At 47.9% G+C, this 24878-nt stretch overlaps 1 protein-coding gene across 1 annotated transcript in view; it reads left to right on the top strand.

Annotated features, from left to right (window-relative positions):
* The first annotated feature begins 1748 nt into the window (after window positions 1-1748).
* Window positions 1749-24878, top strand: part of LOC136558686 (unconventional myosin-X-like) — an 88857-nt gene continuing 65727 nt past the window's right edge. The window contains exons 1-5 of the mRNA XM_066553311.1: window positions 1749-1834; window positions 14904-15002; window positions 20274-20432; window positions 24048-24235; window positions 24477-24611. Coding sequence (XP_066409408.1) covers window positions 1814-1834; window positions 14904-15002; window positions 20274-20432; window positions 24048-24235; window positions 24477-24611 — 602 coding nt within the window. The 5' untranslated portion in view covers window positions 1749-1813. The remainder of the gene's footprint in view (window positions 1835-14903; window positions 15003-20273; window positions 20433-24047; window positions 24236-24476; window positions 24612-24878) is intronic.

Below are 24878 nucleotides of genomic sequence, written 5' to 3'. Positions count from 1 at the left end.
CTAGGAAACAGTTCAGAGATTGCAGTTTCCAACTGGGCTGTACAAATGCAGGACTAGTGCTTTAATCCTGTAGCAGAAAGGAACAAATTTCAGGTGTAAGTTTCTTGTCAAGATTCTTCTCACCTTTTCTACTCAGCTGATTGAGTATAGGGCTTACAGCGTCAGCCACTGATGCCCCATTTGGGGAATCCAATGTTTATTGACTGAAGAATTGGAAAGTTACTTTGTTCTAAGGACTGGGTCAAGGCATCTTCCATTTCCCTCTTGGAAAGTGTCAGTCAACAATAGTGTAAACGCTAAAAACCTTGCCCTTTTGAAAGGTTGTATCCTTCTCTTCTATCCTGGATGACAGGAACCATGGCCAGAGTTTCTCCTGAGAAGTCTGGGAGGGGATGTCTGGTGGCAGAGATGCTTGCTGGTGGAGACTGCTGGCAGGCAGGCAGATAGAGGAGAAAGAAATGCGCTCCTCAACTTTCCCGTGGTTGTGAGGAGCTCCACGGCCCCCTGGTGACCAGCCAGAACTGAGAAGCTTAGCAGCCAAAACTGTCTGCAGAAACAGCATCAGCAGGAATCCCCTCTCCTCCCGCGAGGAGAAAGCTGGCTGTGGCAGAAACAGCCTGGCAACAAATGTGTGGCTGTAAGGAGGACTGTCAAGGACACTGTGAGTAGATCTATCCCCTTCTCTGACACAGCGATTGGCCTTCTGCATAGAGGTATTAGATGTGAGATAAGAACTGCAGTTGGGCTTCTGGTGCCATCTTGCATGGTGCTTTCATAAGACAGGGAAAGTGGTGTAGATTAAACTAATCCAGCACAAGTACAAAATAGCCTGGATAGTCACGCTCAGGATAGCTCTCAATAACTTGGTATCAAAATGGAAGGACACATTGACAGTGACTCATATACCAGGAAACTACCAAAAGGCCCAGAGTGTGAAGGTGGAAGAGTGGTGGGGGTGGTCATCACAGGTAAGGCAGTGGCCTCAGTGTGACTCTGTCAAGTGGCAGATGTTGAACAAGATACTGCCAATCTACCTCAGAACCCTCTCTGTGTTTTAAGCAGTTTAAGACCCTCCCATTATTGACTATATAATAATAAATTAAAAAACCCTTCCCCCACATCCTTCCATTACATTTCCTTTCTTTCAGAAAAAAGAAATAAATTCTGATGGAAAGAAACACCTTCACAGAGCACTTGTGAACTATGATCTGGACACACTTTGATCTGTGATCGAGTTCTATCTTTGAACTATGATTTGGAGAAACTTTGCCCAGAGTATTGCTCTCTGCCCCCTGTTCCAAATCTCAGAGACATCATTTCGAAGCCCTATCAGGATTCCTGTTAACGGTCCCTCTCCCTGCATCATGCTATGATGGTCTGCTGAAGGAGCCCCAAACCCGAAACGTTTGCTGTTCTGGGTGACATCAGTCGTCCTTACAAAGGTCCACACTTGGCTCCTGTGCCTGTGTACAGCAGTGGTCCCCCGTTCCCGTCGCATGCCCGAGGGTGGCACCGGCCGTTCGGGCCTCCCCCACCCCAGCCCTTCTCAGTCCCCTCCTCTCGAGATGCGCTCCTCTTCCTCGCCACTCTCATCCCGCTCCTGAGCGCTCCGGCACGGGCACGGCCCCGCCGCTGCCGCAGCAGCCGCACTCCCGGGCGGGCGGAGCGGGGCGGAGCGGGCGGCCCGGCCGCTCCCCGCTGCCCGCGGCCGGCGAGGCGGAGCCAGCGCGGCGCGGGGCCGGGAGCCGTGCCCGCCCGGCCGCGGCGGTGCGGCGCTGAGAGCCGGGGCTGCGCTTCCGCGGGGGCTCCGCCGATGGACGCCGCTCTGCGCCAGGTGGGCAGCGGCGGGACGGGCGCGGCGACGGGGCTCGGCCCCGCTCGGGGCTGACAGAGGCGGGGGCCGGGCGGGGGCCGGCAGGATTGGGTCTCAGACGGGCATCGGGGTGCCGTGCCCGGGCCAGGAGCGCCCCGGGGCCGTGGGATGTGCGCTCCCCGCGGGCCGCGCCGCGCCCCCGCTGCCCCCTCGCCGAGACGGTCCCGGCTGCACTTTCTCTGGAGCGATGGGATGCGCAGGGTTTTGTCCCCGAGCGCTCCCCAGCCCGGCGCGGCACCGCGCAACCCAGCGAGGGGCTGAAGGGGTTGCGGGAGCCGGAGCCCGGCCGATGTGCGGTGTCGGCAATGCCGACCGGGGGCTGCTTGCGGGAGGAGAGGGTTTGTCGCATGATAGTCATGGCTGCCCGGTGCTGGCTCCTTAATCCTCTGGAACGACTTCAGGGTCCGGAGCCTGCTCCTGCCTGCATGTGTGTGTCTCAGAGCGGCTGGCCTCGGGGGCACCGGGCCGGTGGGCAGGCGGGCAGCGTGCGGCGGGAGCGCCCTGCTCCTCGGTGCCGCTGCCCAGTCACCGTCACGCCGGCGGGCAGAGCGGCTGCCCGAGGCCGGACCCGTACTGTTACCCGCGGCTCTGGTCCCGCCTGGCCGCGGTGCCCTCCCCGGCTGAGCACACGGCCGTGCGGGCGCGGTGCTGCCGTGGGGAGCGAGTCACTGAGTGCGCGGGGCCAGGTGCCGGGCACAGCCCAGACGCTCCGAAATTCTCCGTGCCGTTTTTCGTGCCTGAGCAAACACGGGTCTCCAGCCCAGCCTGGTGATGGCTTTAGTTGTGAAGGGCAGGTGGGTGCAAGGCCAGGGCAGCCCATTTTGGACCCATGGTGACAGTGGGTGCCCGTGGCATTGGCAGTGGGCATGGCAGACATTGTGGGGTGACGGGGCCTTCTGGAGGTCTGCGGCTGAGGTCTGAAAGCCTCCTGTTTGGGGCATGACACATCTGCCCCCTCCAGCCCCCAGATGGTTTCCAGGCCATTAACCCCAGTGTCTGGCCTTGCGAGTCACGGGTGCGGAGGGGGAGCTAGCAGCGCTCCGGAGCAGCCCGTGGTCGCTGGGCTGGAGCAGCTGATGGGCTCGGGCCTGCCCCCTCCCTGGTGAAGCGCTTTCTTTATCAGAACAGATGTTTTCCCAGATCTGGCCGCAGAGAGGAAGGAGTGGCTGCCCCCGGGCTGTGCGGCTGGGGCTGCCCCACAGCATGCGGCATCGCCAGCATCCCCCAGCCATTAACTGATTAACCTGCTGCTCCTGGAAGTCTGGGCCGTCTGTATCTAATCAGATGGAGGCCAGAGTTTCCCAAAGGGCCATTTCACCACAGCCTTTATGCCCACCCCTCTGTCAGGAGGAACCTCCTGGCCTCTTGCAACAGGAGTAGCCACTTTGGAGCCTGAAGGAACTGATGGGAATGGGAGGCTGGAAAGGGGATGCCCAGAGGTGCACGCCTCAGCAAGTAGCACTCTTCAGAGAACTGCCTGCTTTGTCCAGCTCCAGGACGCTGTCCAGGCATGATTCTGCCATTATCTGAAGAAGCAGGGATTTCCAGGGAAGGGCTGAGGGGCAGTCCTGGAGCCAGAGTCTCTCTAAGAGTCACACGTCTCTTGTAAATCACTTTAATCCTGATGAAGCAAGGTAGGCAAGGCTGGAGAACTGGGGTGAGTGTGTGCAGGAAAGCATCCGACTCTGCTTTGCAGGAAAGGCAGTGGGGGTGGGAGAGAGGGAATGTGACTTCCCCAAAGACGGAATGTTTGGCATTTGCTGCACCCCAGCCACTCTTCCTCCTTCTCCATGGGGGTTCTTAGTGGGAGGGAAAGCCTGAGTAGAAGGGAGTTGCTTCACTTCTTTCTGCAGCAGCAGAATAGATCTTGTCCCAGGGGATGCATGTCATGTCTTAGAGTGAATAGCTTAAACCCCAGTGTTCTCTTGGTCTTGCCTTAGCAGGCGCCCATGCTGTGCTTGCAGCATTTAGATTATCACACTCAGCTGTGGATCAGTATTTGGGATTAGGTGGGGATGTCATGGGTCTTCACAGCTCCCCTAGCTCCCCCTTTGGCATGCTGGAGACCAAAATGGCTTTGTGGAGGGTTCAACCCGCTTGCCATCCTGGTTCTGCAAGGGAGGAATAGTTTTAGCCAGTTGTGCCAGCTTGACACTGTGGAAGGGTTTCCCATGTGCTGTGCCCTCCTCTGCTTGCAGACCCCAGGGACAGTGAGCTGCTGGGGAGTGTGCTGCTGCTGCTGCTGCTCTTCTCCCACAACGTCCCAAGCGGGTCAGATTAGAAAACCTTCATCCTCAGTGAGTGGTACAGCACAAAGATGTGTGTGTGCCTCTGCCATGGGAGCTCTGCTGTGCAGCATGGCTCAGAGATGTGATGGATGAGGCCTTTGCTGCAGCAGGGTGGGAGTGGAGGAGCCGTGTGTGTGTGCTCTGCCATCCTTGCTTGGCTGCTGCAGGGAGTCCTGTGCCCAGGCAGGAGGAGGGGCCCTGCAGGCCCGGGCTGTGGCACAGTGACAGATGATGGTTTCCCTGTGTGTCTGGAGTGTGGGCAGGATGTGGGGTTGACACAGAGGATGTGACTCGCTCTCCAATTCCCCCTAAGGGGCAGGAATGTCATGGGCAGGGTTAAAGGAGACACTTCTCCCATCCTGTCCTTCTGCACTCCAGTTGGAGTGACCAGTTAGCAGGATCCCCTAGTCAGTCAGCACTGAGGAGCAGCATCCAGTGGAGTCACAGATGCTGCTCTCCTTCTCACGTGCCACTGGCCTAGAAATGCTGGCATTTTAAGTGTTAAACAGTTTTCCTCATTGCTCTTGTGGTGAAATCCAAAGCTTTTCATCTGTGTTGTAAAATAAATCCCCTGAAATTCTTAAGCTTTCTGACATGGGGAGAGAAAGGCGGGGTAATTCTGTGTTAATTTCCTGCATGGCTGTGGTGATTGGAATTGTCCTCTCTACATCTGTCATGGTCTTGACTCACTATTCCCCATGTTCCCCATCCTTCCCTGGCCACAGCCCTTCTCTTCTTTGTGGCCTGGGGCATCTGCCATGGAGACAGGGAGAGGATCCATCTCTCTGGGGAATACATGCAGATCAGGGAGGAGCCTCAGAGTCAAAGCTGTGAAGGAGTACTAAGGCTACTGGAGTTGCCACCATGCATGCACCTGAGCTGCTTTCTTGGCCTCAAACTGAGGTGGAAAGCAGCTACCTCTGCCAGGTTTCTTTTGCTTTGGCAGCTTTGCCCTGACTGCTGACTACTTGATGCAAATGGAAAGTGCCTGACTGCTCCACAAAGCCATCAGGAAGTCTACAAAGTGTGGCCCTTTACTGGCTCCAAGACACTCAACTGAATTTGCTGTGCTTTGAGCATCTAATGGCATGAAGTCATGTGTATAAACATCTGCAGGCAGATGGGGAACATGGGTAAGGGAACAACTGAAAGGACTTGACTGTGAATGCACCTTTGCGGTGTGGAGCCTGCCTGATTCATGGGTGCAGCAGGTACAGGACTGGTCTGATTTTTGGTTGCACATGCAATTGTCACCACCTTTGGGCTCTCTGTTGAAGCTGCTTGGATGCATCATCCAGAGACCTGTGTCCCCAGGGAGCCCAGGTTGTGCTGGGTGGGAAGGGTTTGTATATGGCTGGATTAGGTTTCTCAACAGTTTGGTTTGCCTTTCCCATGCCCCCTGCAGTTGGGAGAAGGAGGAGCTCCTGTGAGAGAGGAACATGGCCACATGTCTAGGAGAATCTATCCAGAGACTCTTGTCTGAGATAAGGGAAATGGTTCAGCTGACGTGGATGATGCTGACCATGAGTGATGGGCTGTCTTTACAGATAACAGTAAGCTGAATGCCCATGGGTTAACAACCATTGTCTTAGGAAAATGCCATCTTGGGAAGAAAAGGTACTAGAACATCATCTTCTTTAGCAGTGAGGCTGCTCTTTGAAGGAGTATTCTGGCCAAGCCTCTCTCCACCTCTCAGGAACATGTGCTTTGCCAGCTTCCCCTGACAACCTCCTCTCAGTCTACTGAGAATGTTGTGACCTCTCAGAAAGAGAACCCGTAGGGTTTAAGAAGAGACAGAGAAATGCTGACTGTAACATCCATCTTGTGTATGTAATGCTCTCTGTATCAATAGCACACAGAGCACACCCCCTCTGTTTAATTAGCCTGTATAGTGCAGCTGAAGAGCAGTACCACTGTCCTTGAAGATATCCATGCAGCTGGTGTAGCATGGATGTTCCTACACACAGGATCCTCCATCCAAGCTGTTGGATCCTCCATCCAAGCTCCCCCAAACCATTCAGAGTGATAAAGAGGCAGATATAGGACAAAAGGGTTCGACTGCCCTGTTTTGGAGCAGCAATTGCAAGGAAGAGAGCTCTTGTGCCAAAGGTGACAGGAAGAAGTGTCTGGCGGAAGAGAGGGAGTCCTGCTAGCTCCCTCCTTAGGGCATTCATCTGGAGCCAGGCTGCGTGAGCTGTGACCTTGTCACATCCCATCAGCAGCAAGAGGGTGGGCTGGCACAGGCTCTCAGTGAGAGCCCCCACATGAAGGGAAGTCAGGTTGCCCTGGGCCAGCATGCAGCTGCCCCATTGTGGCCTCCAAAACCACCTTATTCTGCTCTGGTTTCACTTCTTGCCACACTTACATTTAACAGAATGATCACAAATGTTTTGCAATTTCTTTTTCCCATTTTGCTGTAAGGAGAATATGCAAACTATCTAAATGTGATTATTAAGACTGAAACTTGTGAGAGTCTGGATTTCCTGGTTATCTTTCAGTTACCTCAAACTCTGCAGTTCTGCCTCCTCATTTCCATCTGAGATCACCCACAGTTCAGCAGTGCTGCAGAGCCTAGTCTCAGGAAAAACACCTATGGAGGGCCTGTTATGCCTCACTTGGCACAGTACCCAGGGGACTGAGGGGTCCTGTCATACAAGTGCAATAATTATCACAGCAACTGAACTGGTGGTGGGGCCTCTCACAGATCCAGTCATCAGTCTATTTGATGACAAGGTGGAAATTAGGGTTAGGATGATGGGGGGTGTATTAGTGCTCTTTATTCCTCTTACTTGCATCTTGAGCCAATGATGAAGATTTGGCTGAATCACACTTTCTAGAAGGGCTTCTTATTTCTGGAGGATCCCTTGCTTTTTGCAGTTTCTGCAAGTGGTTACACAACCTTGTTTTAAAATAAATCCTGCTTCATTTCTGAAGCGTCTGGCAGATCCATCCGTTTTCAGGTCCTACTTTTCTTCTGCTTCATGAGAGTCACTTTGTCCCAAATAGCTTCTCTGTCTGCAAAAAATTATTTTCTGGCACCAGGTTGCCTCTGAGCTGCTGGCAAAGGTGAGCCAGCAGGTAGCAGAGAGGGGTCTCAGTACTACTGTCTGTCGTGTCCTCTCAGCAGGGCTGAGTCAGTTGAGGATGCAGGGACACTGATGAGGTTTGCAGCCCATGCTGGGCCACATGCTGCTCTAATCCCCCCACTATCACTGTCTGGGCTAGATAGGTCAGCCCTAGCTCTGGCAAATCTACATAATGACATTAACATCTTCACAAATACTTTTGCACTACAAGGGATCTTTCTGAATAGCAAAAATGACTGAGCCTTTTATGTTGTCTCTGGAAGGCTTCTTTCTCACACCTCAAAGCATAAGTAAGCAGTAAACTTCCTTACTCCTGTTTATACATCCCAGACATGCATCAACTCTTGTTGCCACCAAATGTCCTGGGAGTTTCTGCTCAGCAATTTGCAATCCTCTTTGGGTCTGTGACTTTCCAGAAGACATTCCTCTGTTTGAAGTACTCCTTGCATTCCTTCTCTCCTGATGATGACCTTTCTGTTTGGCTGTACTTTAATCCTGTTTTGTTCTAACAGGGGGCTGTGGAATCCACATTGCTCTGGTGGTCACATCCTTGTGGGGACTTACTTATCTGCCAGATGTTGGCATCTGCTAGTACTGTCAGAATTACTTTAGATTTTAGGTCCTTGATGAGAATATAAAATACTACTGACCCTGTCACTGCAGACATTTGTTGGAAACTCCCTCAATTAGTAGTGATTTTCCCCATCCATAACAACAGTTTTGAGATCCCTTTGCTGCTGTTTGCTCCTCAAGAGCTGACTTTTACTGAAATTCTGTGTTCTACATGGGCAACACCACGAGAGTCAATCATGATCCTATTTATCTTGTGTGCTTGGATGCTAAGGAAGAAGAAGCCTTTTTGACTTGACTTCCTTCCCCCTGTTAACTGGCACTGGACAGCAGTTAAAGCCAGAGTATCCTTAAGATGGAACAGCAGAGAGCAAAACCTCTGTATTTTCCCTTGGGTTCTCAGACTAAGCAACCCATGGTTGCTAGGGATAATCCTGCTATCACTGCTATTTAGACTCTGACTCTTTCAATCTCTTGGAATTTCCTCAGCATTACCAGACTTATAAAAAACTAATAGCAACTGTTGAGAAACTTTATTGGACACATCTCTGGGAACTCTTGGACCTGTTGATTTTTAAAATGTTTTGTGTCCTTTCCATTTACTGAAAGCACTTCAGCATCACAATGTGATGCAAGATGGGTGCTTTCCAGGGATGTTTATTAGAAACTTCTGTCTCCATCACCACAGCACCAAGCCTGCCAGAGTTCAGGAAGTGTTTGGACAATGCTCTGGAGCACATGGTGTGACTCTTGGTCCTGTGCAGGGCCAGGAGTTGGACTTGATAACCTTTGCAGGCTCCCTCCAACTCAATTTATTCTGTAATTTTATGGTAACTCCCAGTGTTGCCATCCACATCTAGTAGTTGGATGCTGCTACTAGCACATGTCTTTGTACCCAGTGATTTTAGAAAAGAGTGAAACAGACTCTTCTGTCTTTCCTGTCTCCCAGCTTCTTTCTTACATGGGTTATTTGCCCCATTTTTCCCTATTTCCACTCTTATTTCAGATTGAAACACTGCAACCCAGCTCAGAGGCACTCCACTTGCTTTCTGAGTGGTATTTGAAGGAAGGACACAGAGGACGAGCAAACACCAGGAAAATGTCTCACATGAAGAGTTTAAAAACCTGAGATTACTTTATTAGTGAAATGACAAATAGGGGGAGACATGGCAAAAGAGCAGAAAATAATGGATGAGACAGAGAAGGTGGATTGAATTCCTCTGTGCCTCTACCTCTGACTGCAAGAAAAAGGGATTTTGTGCTTCACAGTGATGAGATTGGTTTAAAAACACACGTTTCTGTATAATGTGTGAGTAGGTGGTAGAACTCCACAAGGTAGGGAAAGTCAAGGATGTGGCAAGATGCAAAAAGTTATTTGGCATAATCCCAAATTATGCATAATAAACATTGCAGAAGACATACTGTTTCAGGGCTCTTTCTGAGATTTTTACAAAACATATGGCACTGGGGCTGCCCAGTGACAGACCACTGTATCCTTGTGGCTGCCTGAGGCCCTGGGCTCTATTCTGTGGACCTCCAAGACTTCTCAACTGTCCCTCAGCCCAGCCTCACCCTTGAAGCCATTGGCTGAATTTGAGAGAGGGAGGGAACTGCAAAGAAGCCACCTCGCTATATATTTGGTGGCAAGTGGGAGAGGCTTCTTTGAGAAGCACTGCCCAAGTTGAGAGCAGGGCAGGAATACCTTTTACTTGCTCAGTTTTGAGCTGCAGGCTGGTCAGGGGAAGTTTTGCTAGGGCCTGGCTGGGGTTTAGCAGATGCCACATTACCTCCTTTCTTTCAGGGCTACAGAAGGGATGTAGGAAAGCCAGTGCAGCTGTGATGTGACAGGGAATACACATCTGTAGATACCCGTGTGATTAATGTGCTTAGGGAACAACGAATTTTAATTCAGTTCCTAACTGAAGTTTTAGGCAGGGAAGAGCTTGTTATGAAGGCATGGAAGTGGTGTTTGCTTTTATGAACTTTATGAAATTCAGTATGCATTTTCATGACTGGTGATAATTGCTCAGGTGGTTGCAAGCTCTGTAGGACTATTAGTTCATCTGAGGAGGAGAGTGACTCCACTGCCATGGTGGAATTGCAGGGGGCAGCTTATCTTAAACTGAGCTTGGAGAGAGTGTACAGTGGAGTCTGGAAGGATTCACACCTGCCTCCTTTCTGTGGACCTTGTGCTCATGGCAAAGGGCAGCTCTGAAGTATGTGGAAAACAGGTGGGGGTTCATTCCCTCCCTGCCCATGACAAGACAAGCAGTTTGTGTGGTTCCTGTAGTGTGTAGCTGCTTCTTTGAGAAGATTAAGAATTACCTCCACAAACCAGGCATTTCCTGGGAAATATTTGGAGATGTTCTGGAGAGTGAGAAGAAAAGCTGTGCAGCAGCCAAACTGGGGGAAGAGACAGGAACAGAACAGATGGGAGGAGGAGGCAAAAGGGGAGTGGGAAGCAGTGCATATACATCAGTGACCAGAAGTGAAAATCTCTTAATGCTCTTAGATTATTTAAAACGCACAAACCTTTTCCTGATACTGCTATTCTGCAAAGCTGCTGGCAGACTGAGGGCTCTGCTCCTTAATTAGTGAGGAATGGGGCTGCTAATTGGCAGAACTAGAATGAGTCATGGGCTCAGCCTGGGCTGCAGCTCTGGAGTAGCAGGACCCATGGCTGCAGTTTGTGCAGCTCTGAGCCCTGCTGGCTTGCAGGGGCTGCCCGAGCTCAGTGAGCTGCTGTGTGGGAATTGTGGGACCAGACAGGTACAATCCAGCCCCTTTTTGCTCTACAGTGTGTCTCCCTCGTGCCTGACAAGAAGTAGACTTTGGTTTCTGTTATCCCTACTGCTCTTGCAGGTATTGTCCCTCTTGCCAGCTGCTCCATGCTGGCTGCTGCCAACTGAGCTGGTGCTTCTGTCTCTCTTACCTGTGATCTCTGGGCTGCCCCTCCCTTCCAGGAGCTGGTCCCAGTTTTGCTGATCAGATACAGCCCATGGCTTCATTTCAGCCTGCCATCAGAAAAACAGCAAAGTTGCATTCCTTGCCATATGGGGCTAGGCTGCCAGGGACTCCCCCTCCCCACCAATCCTACATCCATTAGCTAAGGCTCTTTGTATTTATCCTATCACTTATTCATGATCATTCAGATCAATCTCTTGGAAAGTGCATTTATTGAAACCTGATTCCGGCTTTGTCTGAATTGCAAGGGCCTTTCTGGCCCAGTCTCTGCCTTGTGGTTTGCAGCCACAAAGCCACTGAGGCTGGGAAAAGAGCTGGCTCAGCACTGTGCTGCCAGGAGAGCCTTTCCTAAGCCTAGGAGCATATGGATCCATTGCCAGGAGAAACACAAGGCTTGGGTGCCCAATACCCACTGAACAGCCTCAGTGTGCTAGGAGGACAAAGGTAAGTTATGTATGTAGTACTTGTAGTTGAAAACTTGTTATTTATTTCTGAGTCTAGGATCCAAAGTGCCATGTGTTATTTGAACTGAGAAATGACATCTTAGAGTTTACTGTCCACAGTGGACGGCATGATGGTGTGACCATGGGCCAGTACTGATGAAACACTGCTCTCTGTATGCAAGCAACTTTATTTTCTGAATTACAACCTTGTGGTACAAGATCACTTTTCAGGATTGTGCTTTGCTGTGCACTTTGTGGCAAGGCAAGTTCATGGATAGATTGTTACTGAGGCCATAGGAATGAGGATGTTGGTCTCAGAGTTTGTTTAACATCTGAGTGACCTGCCCTTGATATAGGAGCTGGTACATTACTGTTTTATTCTTCCTTTCTGTTCCTGCTCTTGTTCCCTTTAAAACCAAAGCAGTAGACCAACCTAATAAACTCCTAGTAAAAGAATAATTGGGTGGGGATGAGCTCATTATATAAGGGGCTTGAGTTAACTGCATGATCAGTATTCAGCCAGCTTTATTTGATGGAAAGTGATTACACAAAATTGTCACTGCTGTTCCTCCTCTGTCTTAAGGTGTTCTCAAATTGGTGATTGCTTGTTGCTTCATTTTGTTAAACTGTTTTGTCTGTGGGTGAGGGTGGATCTCCTGTATCCTAGAATGGAAGTTGAAGGGTTTTTACTCTTGTCCTGGACGAGCAGGGTTTCCCATCATGGTGCTTGTGGGAGCTGGGGCTCCCCCGAGCTGGCACATCACTGCTGGGCACTGCTCAGTGCTACTGACCTTGCTTCTCCTATGGAAGTTCAGCCTTGCTGCCTGGCAGTTTTTGGAAGTTTTCTGCTCAATTTAATCTTTTCAATGGATCAATGAAATGTTTGGCATTGGGGGACAGGGGAGTAAAGTGGGGCAGTCTCTTTGGTGCCACCATCTGCTCCCGTATTTAGTCAAGGCTCCTTGGGGAATTTCATGTTTAGAGAAAAGGCCTGGTGGGAGGAGATGCACTAATACAAACTCTGCCTTTCAGGAAATGGGGCTATGGCTATGCTGGGCAGAAGTTAAAATAATTATTTGCTCTGTGGTTCCTTTTCTGGCTGTCTCAGCAGAATATTCCTTTTTGAAACAGCATAACTGGGTGCAGTTACTCTGCTGTGCAGAGGCAATTGCTGTTGTACAAATAGCTACAACATGAGAGTAAACTGAAGTAAGTCATTCTGGGCAGCTGGAATATCACAGGGCCTGGGAGTTTCAGCATGTTGCTTTCTATTCCTTAGCAGCTCACAGAAGGACCTGCCATAAGCTTGTGTGGTGTTGTACAAAAGAGCTGTGTCTCCTTGGAGGAGTATTTGTTAATACTTTTGCACATGGACTTCTGCTGGGAAAGGGGTCTAAATCAGTTGGACTTTTAGATAATTTCTATGTGTTGAAGATAGCTGAGTGACCCATTGCCTATCTCCCCCTTTCCCTTCTGAGTGGTAGCTATTAAATAACAGTGTTCACGCCCATGGATTGTCTCTTCTGTGTCAGATTATCAACTGCCTGTAGCTCCAAGTTAATTTCTGAGCTCAGGGAGCAGGAAGTCTGTGTAACCTGGATGCCCCTGGTCTCCAGGGGCAGAGTGTTTAGGGTGCCATGATGGTGGCACACTGCCATACACAGGGTGTGTGTGCTGTGGCACTGGGGCACAGTGTGCATGGCGGGGTGCAGACTTGTCTTCTGATTAAACTGCACTTGCCTCAGGCTCTCATCCCTGCCATCCTGGCTTACTGGTGTCTGAAGGCATTGAAGTGCACTGTTGGGGATGTTTACACTAAGTGTCTTATAAAAGGCTTTCTTTCATCCCTCTGTTTGGAGACACATCCTTCCTGTTTTCTGACTCTTTGCTTTCTACCATGGTGGTAATAGGAGTCCGGTGAAAGTAGCAAAAAATTTTCAAACGCATGTTGATGTGCATATGTTTATGCACACCAGTCAGAATGTGATTTGGGAAATTGATGATTTCTCAATAGCAATGTCTTGCCCAGATGCCTCAGGACACTTTATTTAAAGCATCCAGAGTTTCAGAAAACTTAAGGGGATGTAACAAATCCTCTGTATAGTTCCTCAAAATCTGTGTGTGATGTACTGTCCACACCAGCACTCTGGGATCTCAAATCTGTAATGTAAGATTCCATTTTTTTCTATTGCTATTGTTCACTGGCCATGAGGTTGATCTCTGCAGACTATCCATGGGTTTAGGTGCTGATCAGATGCAATGGTGCTTTTCATTCACTTGGTGAGGGGAGATTAATCTGCTTGAAACTCTAGACCAGAGCACAGCAGTAAAGCTAGAATTATGTACACCTTTTTAACGTCATTAAACCCAGATCTTTTGTTGGGAGGACTGGAGATTGGCCTATAGATGTATCTCCTACAGCAAGGAAAGTCCGGGGTACTAAAGTGTTTAGAGTGACTTAAGTAGTTTAAAAAAACCCACCTAAACTAAAAACAAATCATTAAAAATAGAATTAGTGTTTCACATTTTGGATAATGTAATATAGAAACACTATTCAATTTCTTCAAACATATTAAGCCTACAAGCAAAGAGCTAATGGTGCTGATGGGATTAAGAGGGTAGGAAGGGCTTAAAGCTCACAATCAATAATTTAGGGGCATTAAAAAAAATAGGAAGAAAGTCAGTATATGAATCAATGAAAAGCAGCATGGCCCTAATGTTACTCAACAGTTGAGCACTTTGGATTTTTCTCAGTATTTATCTAAGCAGAGTTTATGTGATTTCTATGGGAAGACATGGAAGTGATTAGTTTGCAATAACTGAAATGTGGTGTGACTTCATGCCTAGCCCTGATCTGCCTTCGTGCTCCTGTTCTTTCCCTTGTACCAGGTCCCACAGGCAGAAGAGGCCAATCCAGCAAACTTGTTTTCCTTAATATTTTGGTAGGCCAGCTATGAGATCTACCTGTCCTGCAGATCCCTGCATGTGTGTTACCAGAAATCTGGGTTTGTGCTCAGACTTGTCTTGAGAGACATGGAGAAGTTTAAGATGTTGTAGTGTATGTGCAACATCATATAAAAAACCCAGATATAAACACCAGTGCGTACATACATCAGGCGTAAGGACCATCGTGTATACATCTGTGTGTATATACATCAGAGAAACACTCAGGTCATGTCAGTTACCAAAGGAAACTCTTGCCAGAGTTTGCAAACAAAGCTCTGTGAAATCCTCTTAGCTGGTGATTTCTGGAAGCATTTTGACTTACAATGATGCGTGGGTGTATTGTTTACATTGTAAACATGCTTTATTTATATTTTCTATTATTATTATAGCATGGCTTTTAATGACCGGCTATTCCAAGTTTTAAAATATTTAGACAGTCAAACCAACTATTCTATGTGTTGGTATCTTTCCATGACACTTTCTATAAAAATTGGTGTTTCCTTACTTTAGTTTCCGCATGAAGCTCATTAAAACTGCTTTTTCTTCCGCTACTGTTACATAAGGAAAAAACAAACCCAATTTCTCTGAAAATGTCAGTAGAACTTACTTAAATATTTTAAGCAGCTGTAGCTTGGAAGTAGCCTCTGAATACTGCAGCTTCCCCCAGCTTTCCTGGGGTGCAGATCTCACAGGCTCCAATTCTTTCTAATGGGATGTCTTCTGGTTTTTGCAGGGTGCCAGGGTATGGCTGCAGGAGCAGGACCAGCTGCAGCCATGCACTGTTGGCTTGTGTGCCAATGGAAATGTTCTCTTCACCTCAGATTATGGCATGGTAAGTGAAGTTTGCATGAATTTGTACCCTCTGCCAAGCTGTAAGATGGACTTCTTCATTTTGCATGACCATCATGTTGAAATTTATCAATGGAAATGCTGCAATTATCTCTGAAAAGTGACCTGGCTCTGTTACACCAAATATCTAACAAATGTTAAAAGGAGAAGATTGTTCTTCTTGTTCTCTTCATTTCTCTGCCTACCTCACTTTTCTTGGTTTCCCTTGTGCCATCTTTGAAGGAGCTGCATTAACAGCTGCCTAACAAAATCATTATATTGGCTAAATGCTCCTGGAAGGAGGCAGCTCCAATAACCAAGCAGCCCTTCCTGCCAAGCTGTGCGACTCTAGGGGTGCTTGTGCTCACCACCAGCTGCTTCAGCAGCTTTTGCTGTCAGCCCTTTGGCCAGGGGCACGTGGCAGTGGGCTCCCTGTGCCAGTCAGTGTGTAAAGGCTGCAGAGATGCACAGGACAGCTCAGCAAGGCAGCCAAGCTCCCCTGAGAGCAGAGCTCTCCAACAGGGATGAGAACAAGCTCCTTTTCTGCCTGATTTCCAGCTCTGTGCTCCTTGTGGTCCCCTGGTGCAGTACTCATGGAATAATATTGGTAGGAAGGGACCTCTGGGGATCACCCAAGTCCTCAGTGAGTCAGCTCGCTTGGCTAACCCTGGGAAAACTATCCACAGCCTTCAGGGAGGTTCTGGGTGAGTCAGACTGGTGCCTGGGCTGGGAGGAGGATGGGGAAATGGGCAGGACTGTGCCCTCCAGCAGTGAGCAATTAGACCTGCTCAGCTGTTCTGGTGAATGGGCCCTGCAGGTGGCTGCTTTGTTACAGAAAAATGGATAGGTTTTCTTCAGCCTCTTACCTGGCAAACAAAGGAGGGCACAGGGGGAAAGGGGATTTAGAGCCCTGGTTTGTGGAGTCAGTGGTAAGACTAGTTTTTCAGTCTTGCCTTGAAAGATTTGAAGTCATCATTCTTTTATAAAGAGCCTGATTTGTTTCTCAGAGATGGAAATTCCCCTAGCAAACACAGATTTTTGAATCTGGTTACTGTGGTCTTTTAGACCCCTTCTTGAGGAGTTGACTTGTTTTAGGAGTGCTGGATATCACTAACACATTTTAAGGGATCACAGGTAATGCAGCAGCCTCCAGAGGGACAAAAACTGGTGACGGTACTTCTGTGACTTTCCCAGTTCTATCTCTTCTGACCTGCTGCTGTGGCCTTGTAAAGTCTTTCAAACCCACCTGCCACCTCTAAAAGAACACCAGAAATCCCACTTTAGAGCTGTCTGTCCTCCTCCAGCCTGTGCCCTGTATGCTGGAAAATATGATCAGGATAATGCTTGGTGGCTTACAGGTGTGGAAGAAAAAAGCTGGGTTTGGGTTTTTTTCTTCCATGAAACAAGAAACCACTAGGCTGGAGGAGCATGTGCTTTATGGCTCGTGCAGTAAAAGCTCATGGTGATCATTAAAAGGCTTTCTTTGTTCGGTGCCACCCACAAGAGCTGTCCTGTGTGCTTCCCTCACCTGCCACATTCATTGCTTCACACCTCTAGGAGAGACTGGCACTCCTACCCCGGATAAGGACTCTGATAAATGTCTTCACTTTGGGTTGGGTGGGGCAGTTGACCCCTCTGATTTTTAGCACCCCCAAATCTAGCTGTCCTCGTGTTTGCTCTGGCCCAGCATCCCTGCAGCTCTTGCAGCTCTGAGGTAAGAAGTCTAGTCATGCTTCAAAGCTTTTGTCATTTGTTTTCACTTCCTTAAAAACACCTCAGGCAGTAAATGCATCAGAAATGTGACTTCCTGGGAGGAAAGGAGGAGCTTTGCTTGTGAAACACAAGATTGGAAAGCACGATCCAGACAAAACAGCCAAATGCTTTATGGATAAATATAACTTGGATGCCAGGTGGGAGCTTTGCTTATGTGTTCAGCATGGCACAATGGATGGAATTGAGTTTGAAAAGGAATAATTTCTCCCTTGCTGAGCCTGGTGAGCAGCACTGGCAAGCCTCATCTTGGCTTGTTTGCTGCCCAGATTTTGCTTTATTCCTGACCATTGCAGGGCCTTGGAGAGAGTCAGGGTCATTTTACCCTCATCTTGGCTTGTTTGCTGCCCAGATTTTGCTTTATTCCTGACCATTGCAGGGCCTTGGAGAGAGTCAGGGTCATTTTACCCTCATTTTGGGCTAAATTTGAGGCAAATTGAGTTTATCACTGGTAAGAAAGTAGAAATCTTTGGCTGTGAGGTGCCTGTTAGACTTAAAGCTGATTATTTTCCTTCCCAAAAATAAAGATCTGCTTATTAACACCTATAACTTTGTGGTTTATATATTAGCTTGTTAAAAAAGAGATATTCTGGGGGCAACTTTTCTGAGAGATCAGTTTGCCTGAGTTCTGACTTGCTTCAGGAAAAATCAGCTGTCATATTCATCTCAGTAGTGCTAAACACCAGCCTGGCATACCCTTCCTGGAACAGGATGATGGAGGAGGATCCTTGAAATTGCTCTCCTGCAGATTGCTGGAAGCATCCAGGGGTGAGCAGTGGGATAACAAAAGCTTCCTTATGGGGACTCTGAGGATGGAGCATCATCCTGTTTGTGTCTCAAACCTCTGAGCTCCTTGAAGAAACTCACTTTGACAGTCTTAGGACATGTGTCTGTGTCCAGGAGCATGGATGATCCTTGCAGCCTTTTGGTGATACAGAGACTCTGCCCCTGGAGGGCAGAGAACAAATGAAAAGTCAGCTTTCTTTCAGTGCCAGGGATGACCTGAAAACTCTCCCACATGTCACAAGTGTCTTCCAGAGGCACAGAGCCATCGCCTCCCAAACCTCAGTTGTGCTGGAGGCCCCAATCAAGTGGCTCAAGACAGGTATAATGTGAGTTTCTAAGCCCTACTAATAATTTACTTGTGTATTTAGGACCCCTGTTCCTCTTCAGGGTTCCATTTCCTGCCATGTTGTCATCAGGAACCAGGAAATGAGCTCTGACCCATCACTTTTCGTGCATGGCAGCCTCTGGGCACAGGTACTGCCAGCTCCTGATATCTTTTAGGACACTTGTCCACTCAGCTTTTTGTCTTAATGTTTTCTTAATGTTTCTCTTCTGGCCCAAATGGCTGCAAGTGCTGACAGAGCAGTAGTAGATGAGTAAGTACCAGGCAGATATAAGGGAAGATCACGTCATGCTGTTTTTCACTTGTCCTATTCCAAATTTTGTGTAAGTCAGCGGACAAGAGAGAGCCAGGGTCATTTGCTGCCTCCTAGTTTGAAAGTGCTGTACTGATTTTGTTCCTGAGAGTCCAGATGTTGTACATCTGCAGCTTGTACTCTCTCCTGAATTTACTTGTGCCATTCTCCCTTTCTGCTCCCTCAGTTTTCTGGTGAAAGTGCCTGAGGTCTCTGCTCTGAAGAAGAAAAAAAAAGTTTTTCTTTTTTAGGGTCATGCTTGCAGAGTGAGGGTCCTTCTGCTGACAGTCAGACCTCTCTGACACCCAGCAGCAGAACTGGTGTGGAGAGGCCTGGAGAGAGCATTTTTGAAGGACTGGGCTTTGTTTTACACTGATCATGAACGCAAACTGTGTATTTTTGAAAAAAATAAAAAAAACCACAAAATTTTTTGAAAAAATTTTGAAATTTTTGAATTTTCTTTTAAAAAATTTGAAATTGAATTTTTGCAATTTTTGAAAAAAATACACAAAATTCCTGGCTGGTGAAAGAAGTGGGCTGTGAAGGAGCCTGCCAGTGGAAGAGGCCGAGTAGTTCTTGCCACACAGGTGTGACTGGTGAGAAATGGGGCAAACACACCTGAAGGACTGAGCCAGCTTCTCCTCCCCAGCTCCCTCCCAGAACAGCTCTTGTGGCTGTACATCGTGGTGGTTTGTAGGGGATGCTGTGCTGGGTTACTGCTGCCCTGCACTGAGCCTGGGGGTGAGCACCTGCAGTGTGCTGCAGTGTGAGCGCCCTGCAGGGACTGGCAGGGGGGGCTCACTGCAGGGGGCTGGGTGACCTCATTCTGTCTGCAGCCTGCAGCTGCAGGGACGGCCTCTCCCCAGCACAGACAGCAGCCTGAGCAACCACGGAGGTGGGCAGGAGAAACTACTTAGGGTAACACTACAGATTAGAGCTGGTTCTCTATGGAGCCCATCAGTTTCTCCCTGGCACTCAGGAAGGCTGACAAGCAGGGGGGGTGGAAATGAGGTAGAGACCAGAGCCCCAGGAGAGGAGGAAAAGCACAAGATTCTTTGGTGGGGTTACTGTGGACCGGTTTCCTTCTCCAGGATGCCTATATGAAGTCTCCCATCTGTCTCTCTTTGGGTCTTACCATCTAGCACAGCTTTGGATGCTGGGTGGGAGATGGCACATGGCTGAATCCAAGAGTGGGAAGCAACTGAAATAACTTGCGTGAAATGCCAGCATCGTGCTTGAGGAGGAGGAAAGGAGGGCTGGGATGTGCATGTGGTGGAGGGGAACAGTCACATAATCTCAGGGGAGTGAAGGAGATGACCTGATAACTGAAGAGTGGGTTATTGAGGAGGAGAAAGCTCTAGAGGAAGAAGGATGCTGCAATTGAAACAAGATGAGTGCAACTGCACAGAGAGATGAGCACTTCCTAGAGCAGTGATAGAAGTTAATAGGTGTCACTGTACAAATATTTTGAAAGCTGTATCATACACATATGTGTCATCACACAGAGAGAATGTCACTACTTTATTTGGCTTCTCATGTGCTTTGCTTTCCTTTGCTCTTGAGATGACAAACTCTTCCAGATGCTCTCTGGCTGCTGCTATGGAGAGTGCAGGGCCAAACTTGCAATGTGAATTAGCTTTTCCTCTCCTTCCCCACGGTCGAAGACATGATCTCACCTTTGTTTTTTGTGAAAGACTGTTCCTGGTCTCTTGGGAGCAGCTGCCATCATTATTCACAGTCATGAGTGCAGTGTGTAATACCTGTCTAGCCTAGCAGCTGGAGGCTGGTGCCCTGCTTCTGTTAAGGGGAAATTAAGTAACCTTGTGTTGATTTGTCCCCATCAGTGGCGAAAGTGAGAGATTGACTGTGTAGCAAAAGAAGGGAGTGTGCTGTATAGTTTCTGGCCAGAGGTCTCAAATATGTAGGAACAGGAATGGAAGGGTTACTGTAAAAGTAGGGAGCAGATCTCTGTTTTATTAATTTCCTTTTCCAGTGCCAAAATACAAAGGTGTACATTTCTGGTAGGAAATCAGACCATGTGCCAGGTGTCATTAGACTATTTGTCCTTTTCCCCATTCTCCCAGGTGTTCCAGTACCCCAAAGCCACCCTGTCCAGAGAAAAGGTCTTACCCATGCACCAGACCAGCATTGATGGGGTGGAAGACATGTCCATGCTGGGAGATCTGCATGAAGCTGCCATCCTGCTTAACCTTCACCAGCGCTACCAGCAGGGTAACATCTATGTAAGTGCTCTTCCCTTTTGCCTTAATGGTTTTTGTTTAGCTTCAGGGCTGCTACTTTGCATGTGAAGTACTGATGTTATCCTTGTCTCTTGAGGATAGGAACTGGAGGGGATTTCCTGCCTTGCCAGCTCCATCATCCCTGTGAGATCCTACCCTTATCAAAGGGGCCTCTTTGCCTCTATGGAGGAACTTCCAAAACATGAATGTTCACCTCTGAGCTTTGTGGTAATTGCACAGCTCTGTATCCTCTGTGAGCATCCATGTTTGATGAGCTGTCATTCACATTCCCCAGGTTCCCCATTATGGCTGTTCCATGGTTTTTAGGGCCAAGCAGACTGGAAGATGCAATGTACACAGGGGGTTGCTAAGTATCCCTCCTGAGCCAGACATGTGATACTGCCTAACAAAACTAGGAATGCAAACCTGTTGCCCAACTCTTCTGCTTTTACATGCAGTTGTGCCTTTTGGTTTTTTGTTTTTTTTTTTGATTGCTCTGCTCTCCTTGCACAGATGAATGAATGCTCACAGCATCTCCTGATTTCCCTCTCAGGAAGGAGACAAGTGTTAGGAAAGGGACTTGTGAGAAAAAGCACACCTGGGACAAGACATTCCTGAACTGCTGGGATGGCAGTGCTCTGCTAAGACTTGGAGAGAGCAAGGAAGATAGATTGCAAAGTCTGTCTTACCCTGCTTGTCCATGCTATGTGCACACAGAGTTTTCAGAATATGACAGAAAAAATGAAAAGCTCTGTCTGTGTTGCATAGCAACCGTTATCAAGGCAACCAAACCATATGCACCTGTATTCCAGTAAATTATCAGTAAAGTGACCCTGTTTCTGAACCATCTCCTGTGCTGGATGCAGAGGAGACTGTAAATTCTTTTTCTTTTCTTTTTTTTTTTTTTTTTCTGTAGACTTGTTTGCCTGTCTGTCAACACAGCCTTGTGACCCTATGACAGTAGCCACGTGCAGATATTATTTTGATGGTCCATATCCTTGCTGCTCTTCTTGTCCTGTGTTTGACACATGCTATGTGTTTGTGTAGCTTTTGACCCCATTTGGGCATATTCCTCCTGTTTCTTCTTCCTCACACCTTAAAATGCAATGCAGGATTCTCTTCCTTTTCAGTCTGTGCCTTGCACCAGAAATGCCACAACACCAGCAGTGTCATAGCAGCTGTACCTCCTTAAGCCTTTCAGCTAGCTCTGATATGTCATTCCTTCTCTTATTCAGCATTAGTTCTGTGCCTTCTCCATCTCTGCATAAAGGTGTTAAAGTTTAGCACCTTTACACCTCATTTTTTGCCTTTGCATCATGCATGAATCTCAGATGTGCATCTCAGGTCTGAAATTTTTGGAGATGTATGAAGGGGCCTGACCTCTGTAACACGCTCAGCACTGGGAAGAACCCCTCAGTGTAGGATTATTAACCCCACCATGAGCTCCTAAAGGGGATTCTTTCTGATCAGGGAGGGTAGGTAGCAGTATATCTAGACTGCTCTGGCACCCATAATTAATTTACTACAGTAATACTGACAAGTTCAACAGTACCTTTTGTTTTCCAGATAAATACTATTCAAGCTCTACCCAACCGTTGAAGGAAATTATATGAGCACAGCAACAACCTGCATTTTCCCTCTTCATTCTTACAATTCCTGTATTCCTTAATAAAAGTAGACCAAACATAATGAGAATGATGCAGAAATGAGCCAGGGGCTGTACTGCCACATTTTGTGCTGTCCTTAGCAAAGCCATGCCTAACTATCCAAGTAGGATCTCTTGTCCTGAGAAGTAGACTTGCCACATGTGGCTTGTCCTGCTCTGGAGAGTTCTTTGGTGGCAATTACTTTGCTGATAGAGTAGCTGCTATGTACATGGTTTTACTGCCATTAAAAATTATGGATAGAAATTGTCTATAAGGGAATGCATGTGATGAGGAGACTGCAGGTGGGTGGTGGAAAAGTTTTCTAGGAACACCTTTGAAAGAGATGGCTGTAGTGGAAGAAGTTCTGGAAAGGAGCTCTGTTCTTAGTGAAATTACAATTGAAAATGCAAACTGAAACATCTGAGAAGAGATGCTGTGAAGGACATAGAAATGTCTTGTAGTCTCTGGACAATGCCTGTTCCTTTGCTGCCTGTACAATGCTTTTCCCCAATTCATGTTTTAACACTCAATGCTTTCTTCTCTCTCTCTCTCTCTTTCTCTCCACCTCTCTGGCCAAAGATCATCTGCTTCTTATTGCTTTCATTACCAATTAATTATATTTCTGCCCACAAAGGTCCCTGTTAGAAGGTCCTCAGGACTTGATCCATGATAGTGTGTTTATACTGATAATGCAATTTGTCCTAGGTGATTTTCCCTCCCACAGTGATCTCTGAGTGCTGCTTTAATAAATGAGTTTTAAATATTTTGGTGACTACAGCATCTTATCAGTCTGGCTTCTGGCTTCAGAGCTTGGCATTGCTATAGGCTCAGATTTCGTTTTGCCTGATGAGTCTTCCTTGTGACCACTTGTTTAATTTACAGCTTCTCCAGTAGATACATTCAAGTGCTTTTATATCTGATGGGTGACTTGTAGTTAGTTCATGGTTTGGAGCTAATGCTAGATGTTGTCCCTGACCACAGAGTTTGGCACCTCCTGCAGCAATCTAAGTGTTTGTTTGGTCATGTCTGCTGAGAATGGGTGTTCCTTGAGTAGGGCAGTCCAAGATGTCCCTGTGAGGGAGGCCACCACACCAGCAGCATGGATGTTGACCATATTACAAAGCCATCATTAGGAGAGAGGTGGCACCATTGCTCTGAACTGCAGCTCTGAGAATAACTGGATTTGAGCTGGTTGGCTGAACCGAAAAAGTCATGCCCCAAAAAGCAAAATTAATTTCCTTCTCACTACACAAAATAATACATTTGAAATTCAATGTTGTTGTCTGGGTATTTTATTTTAAGTCTTGCTACCTCCTTTTTGGACTGTGAGATTTTCAAAATAAATATTTTCAAAATAAAAGGTTTAAAAAATACAGAAATGTTTTGACTTGAATTCTGGAGCTTTATCCTCAGCTGTCAATTTTGATTTGGTTTGCCAAATTATTTAAGCTGCACCAAACAGCATTTTTTCAGCAGAAGAAAAATTATGTGCTTTAGTGGTTCTTTGCACATGTGTGTAGTGTGTGTGTGTTTGTGCTCCGACTCTGTTCAGGAGGTTCTTGAACCCTGCCAAGCCCCCTTTGCTTAGGACTGTGGCATTGAAGGTATCTCCTGACACTCTTTCAGTCCTGGCTCTGCTGCTCAGCTTCAAGCACAGTGCAAAGTAGCTGGGTATGAAGATGGCTTCATGTTTTTTAGTTGTGTAAGCTTAATTTAACAAGGATAATAGGATAAGAATGTTATATTATAAAGCAGCAAAATTCAGATTGCCCCATCCATACCCAGCTGTACAGCTCCTTCTCTGGGGTTTGACATCTTTGCCAAACTGTGCAGCTCTCTGCTGAAGCTCAGTGTCCTTATTTAGGCTTTCTCCTTCGCCATGACTTATTTCAGGGTCTGGCTTTGTTGTGATTTTTTTTTTTCCCCAGGAGCTTGCTTCATTTTCTTTCTGTGTTTTGTTTTTTCCCCGTAGACAAACATTGGCTCCATCCTGGCATCAGTAAATCCCTACAGAGCCATCCCTGGTCTGTACGGTGTGGATGCCATGGAGCTGTACAGACAGCACCGCCTGGGTGAGCTGCCTCCCCACATCTTCGCCACCGCTAACGAGTGCTACTGCTGCTTGTGGAAGCGTCATGACAGCCAGTGTGTTCTCATCAGGTTAGAGATGGACAACCAGCTACTCCACGGCTGCATGACACGCCTGGCTCCTGCCGTTCCATTTGCATTGACATCTGCCTGAGTACCCACACCACCCTCCCTGCCTTTGCCTGATCCCTGCTTGTCACAGCGGAGATGTCACATGTTTGTTCCTAGAGATCACTTCTGTGCCGCGGGTAGGATGGTCATCAGCTCTGTCTGTCCTGGATTTGTGAATGAAATGTGTGTTTTTTCTTAACAGTGGAGAAAGTGGAGCTGGAAAGACTGAGAGCACCAAGTTGCTCCTGAAATTCCTGTCAGCCATGAGCCAGACCTCCCTTGGGGCCCCTGTGTCTGAGAAGAGCACTCATGTGGAAGAAGCCATCCTGGAAAGCAGGTACAGTCACCCCCATGGGCACCCAGAGTGCTGGGTCAGCCTGCTTTTGGGGGGCCCTGCCTTTGGGGGGCTCTGCCTTCTGGCAGGGATGGAGCCAGACCTGGTAGAGAGGATGACAGAGCTGAATGATATCACATCAGGGAAACACGAAGGTTGCTGTCTTGCTGGGATGTCTCACCCTGGCTGCTCTCCCAGCTGTCCATGGATGAATCAGGCTTCTTTCCAACAGTAATGTGGGATGTGTCTCCTAAGCTGGAGAATTAATGC

This window comes from Molothrus aeneus, chromosome 7 (assembly GCF_037042795.1).
Source record: "Molothrus aeneus isolate 106 chromosome 7, BPBGC_Maene_1.0, whole genome shotgun sequence".
NCBI lineage: Eukaryota > Metazoa > Chordata > Aves > Passeriformes > Icteridae > Molothrus > Molothrus aeneus.
This window is presented reverse-complemented; position numbering and strand designations above follow the sequence as displayed.